Source organism: Rhinolophus sinicus, linkage group LG14 (genome assembly GCF_036562045.2).
Source record: "Rhinolophus sinicus isolate RSC01 linkage group LG14, ASM3656204v1, whole genome shotgun sequence".
NCBI classification, from domain to species: Eukaryota; Metazoa; Chordata; class Mammalia; order Chiroptera; family Rhinolophidae; genus Rhinolophus; species Rhinolophus sinicus.
In genome coordinates, this window is record NC_133763.1 from 25,050,841 (window position 1) to 25,070,471 (window position 19,631).

A 19,631-nucleotide genomic window follows, 5' to 3' on the forward strand; every position below is an offset into this window, starting at 1 on the left:
TTTGTTTCCTGTATTCTAAAATATTGTTTATGCTGCTATTTTTTAATGTTTAGCCCTTTTATGGTTCACTTGTTTCAAGTGGTGATATCAACTCTATTATGTTGTGTAATTGTAAACTTTCACTTTACATATTTATGTCATTCCTTCCTTCTTGGGAACTAGCTCAATTTCAGGCCAAATTGTAGTTGTTTTGCTGCTGAGAAGATGTCTCATCCCCAGCAGCCAGAAAGAAAATGGCATAATGACTAAGTGTACGACAGGATGAGACAGATTTAGATAACCCTTTGTAGTTTCACAATGACTTAACTCCTTTATCACCGAGTGTCACCTATTTCAACAGAGCCCTTGGTGGGTACAGTGATCTTAGTCCAGCTTTTTGGTTCACATTCTACTCAAAGGAAAGGAGCTAGAAGATTGACTGCACACTTCTCCGATCAATGAGGGCTCGTCCAGCCTTGCGGTCCACTGCACATGACGTGGAGTTAAAATCCAATGAAGCTTTAGTGAGCCCTGATGTTTTGCTAATCAGCAGAATCAAATTGAGCAAAGCTGGGACATTTTGACATTTTGTTCACTTTTAAAGATACATATCAATGGTTTGAGAAAATGAAGCCTTTCAGGAATTGCTGATTTAAGTGGATATGCAGCAACAACTGCTCGTGGATAAAACGTGAACTTTGGTTTATTTTTTGATGATTTTTCAAATACCTACTAACCTCCACAATAGTACTTTGTTTTACTCTGAGTTTGAATTATCATTTCATATTCAGAAATGACAGTCACAAATCAAGTGTGCCTAATGTCACGTTTACTACACAGCAGCTTTGCTTTCTTATCACTGCCTGAACAATATCCATGTTAACACTGATAATGAAATGTTACTGCAGAACTGTGGTGAGCACACCTGTCAGTTAGCAACTACACAGTTACTTTTAAAAATCCTGGAGACATTTTAAATGATGACACCAAGGTGAGGAGCAACTGGGATTCTCATAAACTGTAGGTGGAAGAGTAATTGGTAAAGCCATTTGAGGAAGCAAGCTGACTTTAAGGAGTCAAGTTTCAAAGAACAGATGCATGGCCTCTGCTGCCGATCCACTGAGCTGTTAGGCTTATGCCCCAGGAAAATCTCCTGCACAGTGGAGTCCAGAGACACGTCTGACAATGTCTGGGGTAGCCTTGCTCTATTAACTCCAAATTGGAAACAACCCACGTGCCCCCTACCAGTCAAGAGCATAAATGAGCAGTATCTGCATTTAGAAGCTGCCCCACAGTGGTGAAAATGAAGGCGCAGCACTGGTGAATTTTAGAACACAGTACTGAAGGGGAAATAGTGCTGAAGAATATGTGCAGTATAATTCTGTTTACAAAGAGTTAAAAATGTAGCAAAATTACATTTAAAAAAATTAGGTAACTATTAACCTATAATTCAAGTTGATGGTTTTCTTTGGGGGATAGGAGACAGCAATTGTTGAGGGGCCTAGGGAGCTTCAAAGATACAATAAGGCATGCTCTATGTATGAAGGAAATGGTGTGCATTTTAAGAGTATTCTTTAAACTGCCAGTCTATATTATATGTATCTATGTACATATTACGTATTTCATAATACAAAAAACAAAATTATGAGTTCAAAAAATACAGGCTGTAAGATTAATGCCAAGATATTATTTTCTAGAACGAAAGCAATTAAGAATTTAAACAATTGAATAACTCAGATTTCACTCTTCTTCACTAGAGATTTATTTTACTACTTAAAAGATTTAAGATGTTGAATTTGGGGGATTCTCTTTAAGGTGGAATGCTTTTCTAAACCACAGAAGGGGCCAAAAATATGTATACACATTTTAAGAAAGGAAAAACTGCATTAAAATTGTAATGCTCAATATATACCGACAACAAAAGATGAATACAACTCATGTGTACACATTTTTTGCACCTCCGGTATATATAGAATTCAATAAAATAATATAACAAAATGCCTAGCTTATTGCCTGGGCATACTATAAGTGTTCCATACAGACTCTATTTCTTTTCTCTTTCATAAAATTATATTAAAATACATATATACAATAATGTGCTAAAGTAAGCATGACATATTGGAATACCACATTCTAACCTACCATACACTGTCATGTGTTATATATTCTATTCAGGACTCTTTCCAATACTGTCAAATGCTGACTAACACCTATTCAGGGCTCTTTTTGTCCCAGCAGAGAGCACTGTTCTAAGTAACTTACATGGTTTAGTCCCTAAAATCTTTACAAAACCCTGCGAGCTATAGAGGTATTGTAATTATCCTCTGTGGACAGAAAAGGACACGAGCTCACGGCTGTTCAGGAATTGCCCCTGCAGAAAGTACTGGGACACCAGAACCCCTTTTGTGAGCGCAGTATCATCTGCCTCCCTGAGTTTGAGTCCTTCCATGTACTAGACACATAATTTCCTCAGCCATACTCTAAGGTAAGTTTTGTCATTTTTCCCACTTTATGATTCAGCAGAATGGGAATAATGACAAAACTTACCTTATAAAATGGTTAAGAACAATTTGACTCGTGTTACATCAGCATTATGTTTATTACTTTGAAACCTTACTTTAAAGCTTTACGTTATGAACTTCCACTTTGAAAAAATAGCAATCTTAAAAGACAGATGATATTATATTAAAATACACACACACACACAATCATTATGGATGTTTGCAGCTTTAAAAGCAGTTCTCTGATTAACAGAACTCAGGGCTATGTCATAGCTTAGCAATTTTATTGAGGTTTTATTAACAAAAATAGTGATGTCCATTACATAAATTGTATCACCGGCCATTTTACTTTAACAAAGCAGATGTAGTGTTACATGGTCTTGATATGCCTTGATAGAATTGCAAATTTGGTCAAACTTACATAAGGCACATTTTTCTGGCCTTTGCAATGTGGAGCCCAAAACCCGACAGGGACACCCCAGCCAACTTCCACCTCTTCTCCACCAGTGAGGTGGAGTCTCGTAGAGGACATCCTCCACAAGAAAAAGACTTTTTAAATATTTTTCCACCCCAATTTTTTTAATTTAATATTTATTTTACATCCTTGATGATATAACTACATTGGAAGATATAAAATATCAAGTGGCCTTTATGAAACCAAGCCTCACTTTCATGGCTTACTTATACTCTTTGGTTCTAAGTCACATAGTTTTGGACACTTCATTCACTTTCCACACCACTGTGTTACAACTGGACATTTACTGCTGTGTTGTCTGAAGAAAGCAGATCTTTTAAGGGAGACAGTCAGAGAAGTCCATGAGCTATTAATTTCTATTATGTTACAAACGGACTTACTATGGGTCACTTTTAAAATTCAACTTACCAACTAAATATTAACCCTGTTTATGACCATTTTCTGAGGACACAATATGTGACATAAAACAAGACAGATTTGTGCAAACTTCCCCAAAAAGAAAAAAAGATGATGAAACTTAAATAGGCCACACTTGACAATGAGAAGCTTCGAAATTAGAAAAATCAGGTTCAAATTCAGTTTGGGCTTTTTCATTTTTCTTTCCTGTGTAAAATATTTTATAATTTATCAAATTTTGGCAAACCACATAAACTTATTTTATGTATTATATTACAAACCTATTATTTTCATATTTTATATAATCTTTATATTGAATAATTTAGAATTCTTTAAAAATACATCCATTCAGCATTTATTAAGGGCTTTGCTTCAGAAATATTTTCTTTCACTTGGCCAAGTATCCTAATCTTTGGATTGAAAATAATTGTTTCACACTTGAATTGTAATAAAATTTTAGCAGAAACAAAATGTAAATGGCTGATTGAGATAAATTTTAATTTTATTTAAAAATTGTATCTCCAAAAATACAACAAAATTATGAAAGAATGGGTGCTTAAAACAAAAAGAAATCATCTGCTTGTGTACTATGGAAAACAAATACCATAGTACACATAGTTATGGAAAACAAATTTTGTTCAATGTCATTTTCATCTTGGTGCAATTTAAATAAAACAGATGGCATTAAAGGAAAAAAATGTTGCTGAAGAGTGAAATTAAGGAACAGCATAAACACCACCACAGGACCATACACTGCCTCAGCAATTATTGTATCTGAATATTTTTATAGTGGTTCCTTTTATTCTCGTTAAGAGTAAAGTTTTTTTTATGAAACGCAATGTTTTAGAAGTTAAAGAATAAATTAGAAACTTTCCCATACCCAAACTGAATTTGTTATGGAGAGGGAGGGTTATTATTTTGGCCTTGTAATAATTTGAGTCATTCTGTAATGATCAGACTACAGTAAAAACAGAAAAAACTAGACTCTGCTTTATTATTCATGAAATTTTTACTAATTTGGAACAATTGTTATTTGTAATATACATATAAAATTTCTTGTTTATAGAAAATAAAGTAACCACTACTAAAGAAAGATGCTTATGAATGCAGAATAGTAACATTTTAACAAAATTAATTAAATAATATCAACAGTACTGTTTATATTTTGAGTCAAGAAAAAACACAAAACATATTACATTGTTTCAGGGCCTTTTGCTTTTGTTTTAATAGATATTTTTTACTTGTTACTTTCTACAAAGGGACTGAAAATTATAATGCAATCAGTAGGCAGACAAACAAATAGTAAGTAGTGAATAAAAAATTAATTTTTATAAGAAATAATGTTTCACAGATTGGTATAATTTCTATTTTTACAGCTTATCTGGATGTCCTTTAAATGCACAAGCCATCAAAAAGGGCAAAGTCTCAGAAGAACTAATGACCATCAAGCTCAAAGCAACTGGAGGTAAGAGCTCATGGCCGGGGATCAGCATCCCCACCAAGGTCCAGACCTTAGCTCCCCAAATAATTCTGCATTCCAAACTATACCTTATGTGGGGAATGTAATTTTATACAGGAAGGAAGCTTTCCTCACATTTGAACTAAAGCAATAATTTTATCTAAAGAGAACAGCTTGATTTTTTTCCTTACTTTTTAATAAGGATCCCCAACAGAGAAAATCAAGCGGACTTTTGCCCTCAGTCCTCAAAATGACAGCTGCATGAGCATGCTCATATATGTGTGCATGCGTACATGTGTGTTCCTCGTGTTAGCTCTCTACCAGATATAAGAATCAATTTCTGTCATTTATATTTGAATCCTTAAATTCTTTCTATACTCTAAATGATTTTCGCGGTGAATCCAGATGATTTCAATTTAGCATCTATATTTATATTTCCCTACATTTTTATCTAGTGTTAGTCCCTGATCAAATTTAATATACAGTTTCTGTGCTCTATATTTGTATTCCCCAATTTTCCTTTGATTCTTCTGTGCTTTTCTGTTTTTTTATGTTTTTAGCCTTTTTCCTTTTTTTGGTAGAAATTATTTTACTTGTGGCTTATTTTTGTTTTTTCTAATTTTTTTCAATTACATTTGACACTCAATATTATTTTATGTTAGTTTCAAGTGTACAGCATAGTGGTTAAATATTTATAAATTATATAATTTATGCTTTGCTTAAGATTTCTCATCAGCATTATCTCAGGCATGTGTTGTTTTCCATCGAAGATCATACTACGTCATCTGAGATACAATAGCAAAGCAATTATTTTGCTTTGGAGGGTTTATTTGATGATGTCTTTCACACATGACTACCCATGGAACTGAGCTGGAGACTTTTAACTGTTGTAACTTTATTTCTCTGAAAACATTGCTCAATCTTTTTAATTCGCATGGGATTTTTAAAAGAAGATATGCAATAGCCAAGGAGGAGAGCAGTCTCAAGCTTCCTTCTGTTTCCCTCTGAGGCCATCAGAGGCATTTCTTAAAGTGGGTGCTCCTTCCGTGGGCACTCACTCCTGAGAGCTGAGGTAGGTCAGCACGCTTGTGGAGGAGGAAAGACATGCTGGATGTTAGGAACAGATCTGCACTCTCATGCTCTCCAGTGTTCAGATGCTCAGTAAAATTGCTTTCTCCAGATGCTTTGATTGTTCCTTGGAAATACTCCCCACTCAAATGCCTCTTAGCACATTCTCAGGAAAATTGTCATAATTAATATTTATTTGTACATCGCCTTATGTTAAACGATACTTAAAGGGTGGGGAGTGCAAAACTACATTTAAGGGGAGAAAAAAAGAAAGAAAGCTACTTAAAATTTAATTTAAAAAAAATGAGACAGAAGGAAATCAAAGATAAGAAAGCAAGATAGGACAAGCATGAGGATAATAGAATGAATGTGTGAAGTCGGCCATTTCATGGTGGGTAAAAAAGGACCTCAAATTTGACTTTCAGCTTTTTAGAAGTCAAAGCAAAAGGAGAGTATAATCACTATGAGAATCACACTGTCAGTAAATTCAGAGCAAAATATTTTCTGGAACTGAGTGCTTGAAGAAATACTTCCTATGAATCTTCATTATGCTAGCACCAACAACACCTTACAGGCTGCTCCTAATGAAGATAAGAAAACAGTAAGCCAGTGGCTTTATAGCAAATCACGATGAAGCTTTTATAGAGGGTTGGAGTGATATGGGCTAGTTACACTCCTCTGCTGGTCTGTCCGAACCCACTGATAGACTGTTACAGTCATCTGGGAGCAGCTGCACTGAGCACACACCCTGCACAGGGACATTTATAAATCCAGCATCTTCAGCTGAGCTTTCCAAGGATGTGGAGCAACAGTGAGATGGGTGGAAAACATTAACAAGTGTCTGATGTGCAGTTATTCTAGGTGGGCCAGGAAACCAGAAAATTACGTTTTTACAATCTTAGGAGCTAGGGGCTGATGCTAATATGAAGCTTGAGAACCTCTAATGATTTTTTCATGAAGAAAAATCTATTTGAATTCAGGTCGGTGATCAGTTGAGGGTCGAGGAGGAACTAACGTGATTCTAAGTCTGCTCTAATATCGTTCCCCCTCTGTAGCCCCCTACCTTAAAGCGTGGCCACAATAATTATACCCTAAATGATTTATATAAAGCAGGTCTAAGCCAAGCCTCCCTCGTCATAAAAAAATTCAAATTGCAATAAAATATAAAGTATACATGGCTTTAAACTTCTTAGTGTACTATGTTAAGTATAAACTACTATAAATTATTCATGCAATTGGTCTAATTAGGTAACATATGATATTATTACCTACAAACCAGTTAAAACATGGAAAGTTTATATCAAAAAATTTTCATTAAGAATTGATCTCTGTTCTTCATCCTTGCCATAATTAAATTGCCACACTAATTTTTAAGACCATTACTAGTTCTTGATAATAAAATTAGATCATATGTACAAGAACAAATGCTTGACATTCTAGTCTTTGTGGATACAACTAAAAGTTATGACGGTTGACCTACATATATGTTTTTAATTTAGGATCCTTCTAGCTATTCCTATGTGGTAAAACATAGTATATTCTAAATGTTTTGATACATCATTCTTTTCTGGATATTATCTCTTCACCCCTTTAGTAATAAAAATAATCAAATGTATGTTAACTCATTTCCCCTAAATAAAAACAGAACTAAAAATTTACTCTGTAAACCAAATATAAAAATAAAGGATCCCTCAAAAAATATATAATCCGTTTGAAATAGAATTGTTTCATTTGTATGATATGAAAAAATAACTTGTTAAAGACCCTTATAAGATGAGTACACCTCCTCTATACAGATATATACAGCACATATATTTATATGGAATGTGAAGAAAATTTTATTATAAATTATATAATCCCTGATTATGTACTTAGATTAGTATCAAGTAAAAGTTAGAATTATTGAACGAAAAAAAGCAGATGCCCTTGCTCTTAAACAGGTGTATTCTATAAAGGGCCATGAAATAGTTCAGTAAAATATTCAGTGGAAAGTTTATATGGTTTCCTTCATCAGCAATACTTAGCTAGTCTAACATTCTATGTAAGTATATCTGTAAAGCCACATCAGCACACACATTTTACTAACACTTTCAAAACAGATTAAATACCTGTGTGTAAAAGTAGCATTATAATTGTTAGAGAACATATTCTAGAACCAGAAAACTTACGTTTTGAATTGCAGTTTGTCATGCAGGGTGTCAGGCGAGGTCTCTAGTCCTACTCCCCGCATAAGAATGCAGGATATGGTCAGGCCAAAAAGGAACACCAACGGAGCCATAGATAGGGGAGTCATAGGACGATAATTTCACTGGCGGCTGGGTTGGAGACACAGGGAGCAGGAGGCACATGATCCGCAACCCGCCATCCATTTGTCTCTGCCAAACAACCTCACTTACCAACTGCAATCCACACTCCACCCTTGCCAGCCACCATCTTCTTGCTGGCCCCCATTTGCTGCTAGCGTAGCCACGGCAGTTATATTAGTGGCCAATGGCTCACTGGTTACAGCTGCCAGCCAACTAGCCATGATGATGATGGCCATCCATTCATAGTTGATGGCCATTTACTACCCTAGTGAGCACCTTTCTAAGTGAGGGAGAGAGCCTGGAAACTGCACTCCTGGCTCTGTCTCCACACAGTTCTATCAGCATACTAATTAACCCTTTCATGCCTTCATTTTCCCACCCATTATGAGGTAATTAAGTATACCTACTTCATAGTCTCCTTGTGAGATTCAAATGAATTACTATTTGCAAGTACAGTGTGAAACTCAAAATCAATATCATCCTCCCAGTTCCACTCAATAGTGAAGGCTCTTAAAGAGTATAGGTATTGAAAGGAGTAGGTCAGGTGAAAAAGGTAAGATAATATATTCATGGGGAAAAAGTACAAAGACATTGGGTGAATTTACTCTTGTGGCTAAAATATCTCCCCAAATCTCAGAAATCTTAATGAAGACATAGTTTACTCATTTATTAATTTCATGAGAGTTTGTGCAGTGCCTATTATGTATTAGATTATATCATAATGTTTCCTTGTTGAGGTCCTTTCCCATAGGCTTCTAGGCTCCTTTTCTTGTTAGGCGTCATCCAATTGGCCCCATCTTGATTAAGAGGCACTAATATTGGACCTCGGGGATCCATAATCCTAACTAGATCTCAGTACCAAGAATACAGACTCTCACTTAAACAGTCTTCTCGCGAGCATCCGTAACTTAGCCAAAGTTAAGCTCTTCAATTTCGTGCTGCAAATTGCTGCTCCCCTGAGTCTTCCTCATCCCAGAAACACCACGAGTTCCCAGCTCAAGCAGAAACAGGCAGTCCTCCTTGATTTCCTCCATTCTCTCATCCCCTTCCTCCAATCCATGACAAGTGTTGCAAATTCTACTTTCAAGTTTTATCTTGAGCCCACTACTATTACTCCTGCTTCCACTGTCATTGGGCAAGGGGTCATCCGACCCAGGCAGGACCGCAGCAATCATCTCCTAACCAGTCTTCTTGCTTCTACTCTGTTTTTCTTCCATCCATGCTCTGCTCAAAAATCTGGGTTATGCTATCAAAAAGTCAGCCAGAACACATCACTCCCTACTTAAAATCCTTCACTGGCTCCATAGCACTTAGAAGAAATGCAGGCTCCTTGTGAGTTTACCCCATGACCCACTTCCCTCACTCACTGTGCCTTCATTCACAAGGACCTTCTTAGGAAAGTCCCAGGAGTATCTCCTTCCCGCTCCAGGCCTTTGTGCTTTCTGCCGCTTCAGCCTGGAATGCGCCTCTCACCCACTAGCTTTTCATATGCCTGCCTCTTTCATTTGAGTAAAGCCTCAGATTAAATGAGGTTTCTCCAGTGAGGGTACCCATAGTACCCTGCTTGGTTCCTTTGAAGCTCTTCATATATTATAAGCATTTCCTTGCTTATCGTTTGCCTTACCAGATATTATGGAAGAAAATACCATTCCTTGAAGTGGAATTTGATTCCAAAGAGGCAAAAAGAAAAAGTAAAATCACAAAAAAACAATATGCCAAAGAAAGATAGCAAACGAAGGTTTTTTTTTGCTCAAATTAGAAAGTTAAGTGCTGATAGCACTGAAAAATACCAGTTTAATTGAGAATCTGTGCTCCCTGAAGTTGTTGAAAACAAGTATTTCAATCTCTATTGTCTGAGAGAAGATTCCTCTACCAGCATACTGGCCAGCAAAGTGTGGTGCTGAGAATGCAATGTGATTCTTTAGATATACAGGCCCATGCAGAGTAAGTCCTATATTCCAGATATTTTCATTAGTGCGGTCCTGGGAAATTGTTTATTGTTTTCTTAGGAGCCATGTCACACTTTTGACTCATAGTCAAGTTGATCTAGGTACTAAAATATCTAAATCTCAGTTGTGGGTTTGCTTTTCTTTTTTATCAAATCTCAGAACTCAGCATTAGTTTAATCTTATGACACACTCTCTTCATTGGTCCCTGCATGGCCCACTTTTATCCAGGTAGTTAGTTACTTATAATAAAGCGAGAAGTACCTACAGAACAGCTACCTGTTTTATCATGCTATATATAAATTTTCAGGGCTTACTTTTTTTTTCTTAACATTGTGTGAGTAAGAGTCATCCATGTTGTTTTTAGTGGGCATGTGACTTGTTTCCAGGTTGCACTTTGTGAACAATATACCATGTGCATCTTGCACATGCTACCTATTGTACATGTGCAACTGTTTGTCTCAGGCGTGTACCTAGAATTCTATGACTTGAATTGCTGGATCTTAGAGGATGTGAAGTTCACCTTCAGTAGATAGTGAACTGTGTTCCAAAGTAGTTATGCCAGGAAAGTATAAGAGCCTAGATCTCTTTCAAACAAATTGTCAAGTCTCCCCATCCTGCTTTCATAAAATTGATCTTTTTAAATATAAGTACAAAAGTTTACATTTATCCCACTTAATTGGCATCTCTTTGGTTTAGATTCATCATTGTGGACTGTTGAGATTACCTTAACTTTCTGGCATCCTTAATATTTACTACCTTTCCCACCTTTTAAAAATCTTTAAAATGTATTCATATTCCTTCTACAAAATAGTGATGGGAAAATAACTCCTGTTCATTGAGAGCCTACTCTTTGTTCAGCGCTTTATATTTCATTTCATTGATTCGCACAACATAGATTTTATGCTTGTTTACAGACAAGGAAACTGAAGCACAAAGAAGGAAGTTTCCCAGGTTCAAGAACCAAAGCCAGCGTCAAACTCTAAAGCCCATTTTTCTTCTCCTAGATTGCATTTGCTCCTTATTCAAGTCCACGTAGAGAACCCAAATTGTGTATTCCTGGACTGTGACCCACCTGCCAGCACCCCAGCTCTGCCTCTATAATGTTCATAAAGTCCCCACAGTTAACAAACGTATAATTAAAACAAAATTCACGTCTTAACTGTCATTGCAGCACTGTATATAAGAGAGTGCATGAATTTAGGAATTCGGTCCCAGCTCTGCCTCATACTCTGTATCATACTCAAGACAGGTCATATCACCTCTGTCAGTGATTAGCATGGCCTCACTTGCCTAAGGCTCAGTGTCTTCATATGTGAAAAATGTACACTGGAATATGTCCCATAGGGTGTAGTGAAGTTTAAATGAGAAAACGTTAACAAACGTTATCTTGCAGCACACCTAGAACATAATGGAGCAACATTAAATTGTGGTACTTATACATTCCCTTTTTTCTTACAAAGGATTGAAATCATGCAACTCCTTTTACCTACCATTTTAGAATCTTGGATATGGATTTGGGTTAAAAATTCAATATTTTAAATTAAAGTCTAATTTTCACTTCGCAAACCACAAATTAAATGTAAAATGACTCAGATTTGTCATAGTCTCATATTTTCAGTTTGAACTAAGATGGTCTGACTCTTTTAGGTATAGAGAGTGATGAAGAAATTAGACATTTGGATGAAGAAATAAAGGAACTGAATGAATCCAACCTTAAAATTGAAGCAGATATGATGAAACTTCAGACACAGGTAAAACAAAGTTCTTTCTGTGGTAAATATAATCTTTAGTGGAGGCAAAACACTGAACTATTAACCTTGTGATAAGAAGAAAAGTACTCTGATATCTTACAATAAATATACAGAGCATGTCTGGATTACATAATTATTGTAAAAATGTGAATATTGATTTGGTAGCTGAAGACAAAGCTGCATGTTTTTGCTTTGGGTGCATCAAAAGCTTTATAAGCAAATAAAGCAGATCATCCAATAGATCACCTTGTAGAGTATGTGGTGCTTTAGAAAAGTTGTCATGAGGAGATATAAGATTACTTAGTTTTATTCAAAATTCAAGTAAAACAGAGCAACTTTTTAATTAAATTTATTGACATTATTTTTTACTGACATTAGTTAGTAAAATTATATGGGTTTCAAGTGTACACTTCTGAAATACATTTTCTATATATTGCATTGTGTGTTCAACACCCTGAGTCAGTTCACCTTCCATCACCATACATATATTTGACCCCCTTTACCCTCTTCTCTCCACTCTCCCCCCTTACCCTCTGGTAACCACTAAACTATTGTCTGTGTTTATGAGTTTTTGTTTGTTTTTCTATTCATTTGTTCCTTTCAGTTTTATATCACACATGTAAGTGAAATCATATGGTTCTCGACTTTTTCTCTCTTACTTATTTTACTTAGCATGATAATCTCAAGATCCATCCATGTTGTCACAAAAGGCAGCATTTCATCTTTTCTTATGGCCAAGAAATATTCCATAGTATATATGTACCTCAAGTAAAACAGAACAACTTTTTAAATTTAATTTTTTTTTTCTATAACACATTTGAATATGTCAGTTTTTGTTAGAAACAGATCTTTCCTGAACAGAGATTTTCCTGAACAGATTCTTTACCAAAACTCCAAGCAGTTTCTCAATTCTTCATTCTCCTTCCCCATTTCTGATTAAATTTATCCAAGTGGAAATTAAAAGTTCAGTCCAGGATTTTTTAAAATACTAACAATAACTCTATTGCAACAAATCAGAAAGAAAAGAACAATGAGACAAATGTAGGCTGAAGTATCTTACTCCCTCTCTCCTTTCCTGAAATGCAGGAGTTTTAGACCACTGTGGTTACTGACGCTCAGTAGTCCTCATTCACAGCAGCTTAAGACTGAAGGTTTTAGTCTGTCTGAAACACAGGTTTGGTTTCCTTATACAGCATGACCAATGTCATAAACTTCCATTGATAGAGATCAGGTCTACAAAAAGAGCTTAATGCCTTGGTTTACAAATTGTAGGAACTCCTCTTTACAGCTATTAGCAAAGAAAGCAAAGGCCTCTGCCCACATGGAACTTTAAATCTAGAAGGGAGAGGCAGACAATAACAAAAATAAATCATATCGATAAGTGATAAATTGTGTTGTATGAGTGAAGGGGGCAGAGAGATGCAGCCAGATTTCAATGTAAAAGAGGATAGCCAGGCTAAGCCTCAGGAAGAAGGAAACATTTTGGCAAAGACTTTGGGAACTGAGGGAGTTTGCCAAACAGGTATGGGAAGAGTGTTTCAAAGAATAAAAATAGCAAGTGCAAGAACCCTACATCTTGAGAAGGCCCAGAGTTTTGAGAAATAGAGTAAGTGTGGCTCCAGGTGAGTGATGTGGGGAGCATCAAAGGAGATGAGTCTCAGAGATAGTACATGGAGTGTCCTAGACTATTTTAAAGGCCTTGGTTTTTATTCTGAATGAAGGCAGAACCATTGAGGGGTTTTGAGCCAAGGGTTAACATGATCGTATTTGACCTGCATCTGACTTACATTTTAAGAGACTTGTAGTGATAGCTGCATTGAACATAGGCCAGGAATAGATTGCAGAGGGTCAAAGTCACAGGCAAGGCCACCCATGAGAAGGCAGTCAGTCAGTCTGGTGGCTAGGCTTAAGGGACAGCAGTGCAGGTGGAGACAGTAATCCCATCCTGTACATTTTGAAGGAGGAGCCCGGTGAATTTGAAGTGTGAGAGGAAGAGAGTCCTCAGGGTGACCTCGAAGCCTGAGCAACGTTCAGGTTGCCACCACCTGGGAAGAAACCTGTATATGAAGCAGGTTTGGGGGAAATAGCAAAGGTTTGCTCTTAAACATAGTGAGCTTAAGATATCTATGTGGAGACGGGGTGGGATCTATAATTCATGGGAGAAGTTTTGGCTAAAGATATAAATTTGGGAATGTGATTGCAAAATTTAAGAACAGTCTTCTGGGGTTGCCCTTCTGTGAAGAGAAGTTACAGGGTATGCATTTAAATTCAGCTGATGCATTTTCCTTCAGAGAAAAACCTTTTGTACTCCTTCCAAACTCTACTTCTCATATTCTCAAGTTATCTCCATTTCAGATCACATCTATGGAGAGCAACTTAAAGACAATAGAGGAAGAGAATAAACTTATAGAACAGAACAATGAAAGCCTGCTCAAGGAGCTGGCAGGGTTAAGCCAAGCTCTCATTTCAAGCCTTGCCGACATCCAGCTCCCACAAATGGTAAGTCTGAGGCCAGAATGCGGCTGCTCCATTCCAAGTGTTTGCAATGTCCGTGTGTAGTCACCAACAGGGCTGCCAGACAGAGCCACCTCGCTTTGAGAAAGCCTGTCAGCAGTCACAGAGGCATCATGCTTCTTCATGTACGACTTGCAATAACCTCCCTCACTGGGAACATGATAGATACATACACTTAGGTTACATGAAGGTCAAGGATTTTTGATAGCGGAGGAGTCATTTAAAGATGAGAGTTTATTTGAAACTTGTTTCACAATGTAATGTGAATATCAGAGGCCAAAACTTTCTTGCTAAAAATTTGTTTTCAAATAGAAAGTTTATGAAATCTGAGACCCAGCCATTTGTGTCATTCACCCAACTCAAGAAGTGTAGAAAAAATTTTTAATTTGGTGCTTTCTTTATACTAAGTATGAAGAACATACTTAAGTTTCCTTCATATAGAATAAAAAGCACCAAAGGGAGTAAGGGATCCCTTTTCCAAAATCTAAACATATATTTGAAGTATAACAACTATTTAAAACTAATAGAAAATTAGCTTGCTTTACATTTTCGTAAATGTAATAAACATTTGGGAGAGAGGCTGCATTGTTGAATGCCTTTAATTTACTCAGTACGTGTATTTTTAGAACAAGTTTTCTAAAGCTTCAAATTTTATATTTAGAGTGGTTTAAAGAAGCAGCAATTAATAAAGAAATATGATTGGTTTCCTAAAAACAATAAATCCCTCAATTTTCCCAACTTCCCAGCATGGAGCTGTCATCTTAACCAATTCCAAATATGTCTCTTGATGATAAAAAAAAAAAAAAAGAAAAATCAATAATTAAAAAAATTCAATAATGTAATAAAGAACACAAACGAAAATAAATTATTACTTTGTAGCCAGTATTAAAATAATTATTGGACAGTATTATAATATTATTTGTTAACATTTGTCTAACTTATACTTCAAATTTGTGTTCCTTAATATTTTTTCCTTAACCAATACCATAAAAATAATCATTACCACACAAGATAACTAGTACTTTGCATAGTCACCATATAAGGCTTTCTAGTGGTGCCTTTTAGGGCTAACCACACTGAATGCTCACAAAGCACCAAGGACTGAGCGTTGGCTTCTCATTCTATAGTTGAGAAAACAGAGGCTCCGAGAGCTTACATAATTTGACCAAGGTTCCAAAGCTAGCACAAGTCAGGTGGGCCTGGCTTTCAGTATGGCCTTTATTCACTCTGCCACCTAGTCCAGTGATGTGACTCTCCAAGAAACATGTGCACCACAAAGACAGAAGCTAAAAGGCACAGAAAACCACAGTTAGACAACACTAATAATTTTGATCAGTACTTTGCTAAGCACAACAAAATATTCTTCAAATTTAGAAAGTCTACCTTCTAAATAACAATAACAATAATATACTTTATAGTATTTAGACCTTTTAAAAGTCCTTTCTTCCAAGCACCTTGTGAAGTAAGCCAAATGTCAATTTTTTTCAAAAAGATGGGAAAATGGAGGCACCAAAGAATGGTTGGGTAGCATTCCTTTGTGTCATTCATTTCCTTTCACACAGCATGAAATTTCTACATATCCAGTGTCTATTCTCTTTGAAGCACCACATGAGGCAAAGAAAATACCAAAACACATGCGGAAAAAAAATAATAATAATAAGGGATGAGCAGACTGTGATTTTGTGAATTTCACATTCTACCTAGAAAGAGAAATAGAGAAATAAAATGTATATTACAATGATACTGCAAGGGAAAATAGGACAAAGAGGTGTCTGAGGATGAAACAGGACATTTTCCACCAGACAACTAGTTAGCAAGCAGCTCACTCAAATCTTAAATTCCTTAATTCAACCCAGTGCTGTGAAAGGAAGCATCTGGTACAAGCAAGCCTTCCTCCCCAGCCTCACTGACATTCACCATCTGCAAACAGGAAGTCTGTTTTATGCTGAGCTTATGCAGTTGAAGCTGAGACTGCCTCTTAAGCCAGAGGGGTCCAACTCAGCAGCCAGACGTCTACTTTAGTGGCTCCACCTGACCACAAAATATGTACAATCACGTTAATCCCATTAATTGAGTAAAGAATGAACAGATGCATCCCAATGCACACTCAGTCTCTCTCCAGCTCCCCAAACTCCAGCAGCCATATGTGTCCTTACCTTCCTTTCCAGACTCCAGACTTCCTTTCATGTTATTTGATCCTCTTTTTGCCTCAATTTGAATCCCTGTGATTGGTTTAAATTGTTTTGTCTTCATTTAGGGGCCTATCAGTGAGCAGAATTTTGAAGCTTACGTAAATACACTCACAGACATGTACAGCAATCTGGAACGGGACTATTCCCCGGAATGCAAAGCTCTGCTAGAAAGTATCAAACAGGCAGTGAAGGGCATCCACGTGTAGGACCGCAGCACTGCCAAGCAACAGAAATCACCAACAGCAGTAATACCGATGGATCTGCTAGGGGCTCTGGCTCCTGCACTACTAAGGCACTAGGTTGCCATACCGCATTTACAATTGCAACATTGCACTAATTTATTCCCCCAGCTGACATAAAAAGAAAAGAAAAACTATGATAGACTCTGGATTAAAAGCAATGCTGTCAAATATTAGATCTTATTTATTTTCATATGTTTTTCTTTTATTTCTTCATTGCACTCTTTTAAATTTTTTTGTTTGTAAAGTATATGTAAATTAATGTAACATTTTTATATTTTATTTATTTCTAATCAAAGAATTTTTTATCTTTTAACTGCATTTTGAAGTCTGTCATATTTTTACAAGTATGTTTGTTTATTTTCCAATAGAATTTAAATAGAAATGCTATTCTCAAATCACATATCTTTCTGGGTTAAAATGAGAAGACAGAAAAGTATGAAGGAAATCTTTGTCTAAGGACTGCACTATGCTCCAGTTTGATTTTATTGCACACTTCTTTTTCCCCCCTTTCACTGGCTTTTGTATTTCTAAGTGGGCTTGTGGTAAGGTAAGATTCGTGGAAGAAGAAGATAAATGGCGCCCACTAGTGGCCGATGCGCTCTCACAGAAGCACAGTATACTGGAAAAGCCTGTTCAGAATTGGGTAGCAATAATTAAATATAGCAATCAGTAAAGTATTTAATTTGGCTGTACGGTTTCAGCTAATGTGAATTATTTATTTGAAATTGTTTAAAGAAACATAAGCTTTTTTAGTGATGCAGATTTGTCTGTTTGTTTTTCAAGTCATATCAGATAGTTGGCAACTCTTATTCCGAGACAAGAAACAAGACTTGATGTGACCAGCCAGGTTTTCCTACCATATGTTGGTACAATATACAAGTGACAATATTGATGTAGATTTGTACTTAGCAAATACAAACACATCCAAATGGAAAATTTTGTAGATACCATATCCCCTGAAATAGCATTTATCTTACTGGGTTGACTGGAAAGGAATGGAAAATATAGTAACACATGAAAAAATGTTACTCTGATCTGAACACAGGTGATATGGTCTCACCCTCTTTGGCAACAAGATAACTTTCAATTTGATCAAAATCTTTCTGTAGAATTATAAGTGCTACAAAGTATACACACTCACCCACACAGGCATACACCCACATATACACACTCAAGTACACTCACACACATAAAATTGAGCCTGCAACCTTGAATTTCCGGATGGATCAGAGTTTAGTAGTTGCTATAGTAAAGGCAATGTCTATTTCAGGGATTGTAAAGTAGTTAAGCATTGTTTCAAAAGTTTTTTTATATTTATTTTTTTTAAGAAAAAGGTATAGACAACCAGCTAAACTGCCTTTTTGGTGTGCACACACACCTCGTGTGCAATGTGCCTCCGTGTAAATGGACACTTGAACTTAGTGTGGGCTTAATTTTCTGTTCTATAACAAAAGTGTTTATTTTTTATTAGCGTCATAGATATGTAGATTGAATGTGATGGCACTTACAGGCTTGATATATTATTCCCATTATTACTGTTACCTGCACAATGAAAAGTAATATCAACAGTAATTCCACTTCCATGTAACTGTGGCCATTGTTATGTAGTAAGTGGGGCTTATCTTTGATTTGGGGTTCATTTGAACCCTTAAATCTTAGTTTAGTGAAAATGAAATGTCTGTTCTTAGGTAGGAAAGGTGTTTATTTAAAAATCAATTTAAAAAGAAAAGGAGCTACCATATGTGCTGTCTATTACAAATGGGACACCAAACAAAATTTTCTATTAAAGTTATGTACTTGCAAACATTTTGCTATACAGTACTTGAGAGATGCGTACAAATTAGTTCACTTATTAAAAAGACAAAAGTTTAATTTGCTAAATATTTTAACAAGTTTGTTATATATTTTATTTAATTTAAAAGAAATCTCTTACCAACCTATGTATTTATTACTATAATTTACAATGACTTTGGGTTAATTTATTTGTGTTTGCATAGTTTGAGCAGGATATTTGTGAAGTACGTTTGTATTTATTTGCCTCCTTTGTACTTGATGTGTTTTATAATGTGCACTGAATTTTTTTTCCTTTCAACTATGTTAATGATTGATACTGTAAATTGGGTCTTTTGTAAACAACAAAAGGGCAATGATGTATGCATTTTTTTTAATTTCAAGTAGTTTGTATAATGTTTCTTCAAACAATTAATATTTCTTACATCAAAGCAACAAAATTGTGTTCAGTGCTGTACATTTGGTGTATGGTAGGAAATAAAAATTGATAATGAGTTTTGCTGTGATCTTTCTCAAGCTACTATATAGACAACATTATTATCATCTCGTGAAAAGCGCTGTCCCAGAGGGGTTCTGCTGGGGTAGAGTACATCTGAGTCCTCATCTAGTTCTAAAGGATTTTGGTTCTGTCAACAAGTCTGCCTGGTTTATTTTTTACCCCAAGTATAGAGGATTTTTTGCCAATTGGCAAGTCGTCACAGCTCTTGGTTCAGTTCACATCTACAGAATAGTGAGTACCCTTGATGTAAGAAGCAGTAGCACTAGCAGGAAATACACCTGAATCTAGTGAGCTATAAAATATAGGGCCCACTCCCTGATTCCAAATTGCTGTGGGTATATCTGTATCTTCAAACAAGTCAACTGAACTCAGATTAAAGAAAAATAATGATTAATTATTGACAACACCTATGTTACTTGTGTTTTCACCACATTTCTTTTTTAATTAAAGTCTATTGGGGTAACAATTGTTAGTAAAGTTATACCGATTTCAGGTGTACAGCTTTGTAA

The 19,631-nt window shown here is 35.9% G+C and overlaps 1 protein-coding gene across 3 annotated transcripts in view; it reads left to right on the forward strand.

Annotated features, from left to right (window-relative positions):
• The window catches only part of ST18 (ST18 C2H2C-type zinc finger transcription factor), a 109,035-nt gene extending 89,918 nt beyond the window's left edge, over positions 1 to 19,117 (forward strand). For all 3 annotated transcript variants that reach the window (XM_074319326.1, XM_074319327.1, XM_019712586.2), the window contains 4 exons: positions 4,728 to 4,816; positions 11,781 to 11,884; positions 14,240 to 14,383; positions 16,656 to 19,117. In XM_074319326.1, coding sequence (XP_074175427.1) covers positions 4,728 to 4,816; positions 11,781 to 11,884; positions 14,240 to 14,383; positions 16,656 to 16,796 — 478 coding nt within the window. In that variant the 3' untranslated portion in view covers positions 16,797 to 19,117. The remainder of the gene's footprint in view (positions 1 to 4,727; positions 4,817 to 11,780; positions 11,885 to 14,239; positions 14,384 to 16,655) is intronic.
• Positions 19,118 to 19,631: the final 514 nt, after the last annotated feature.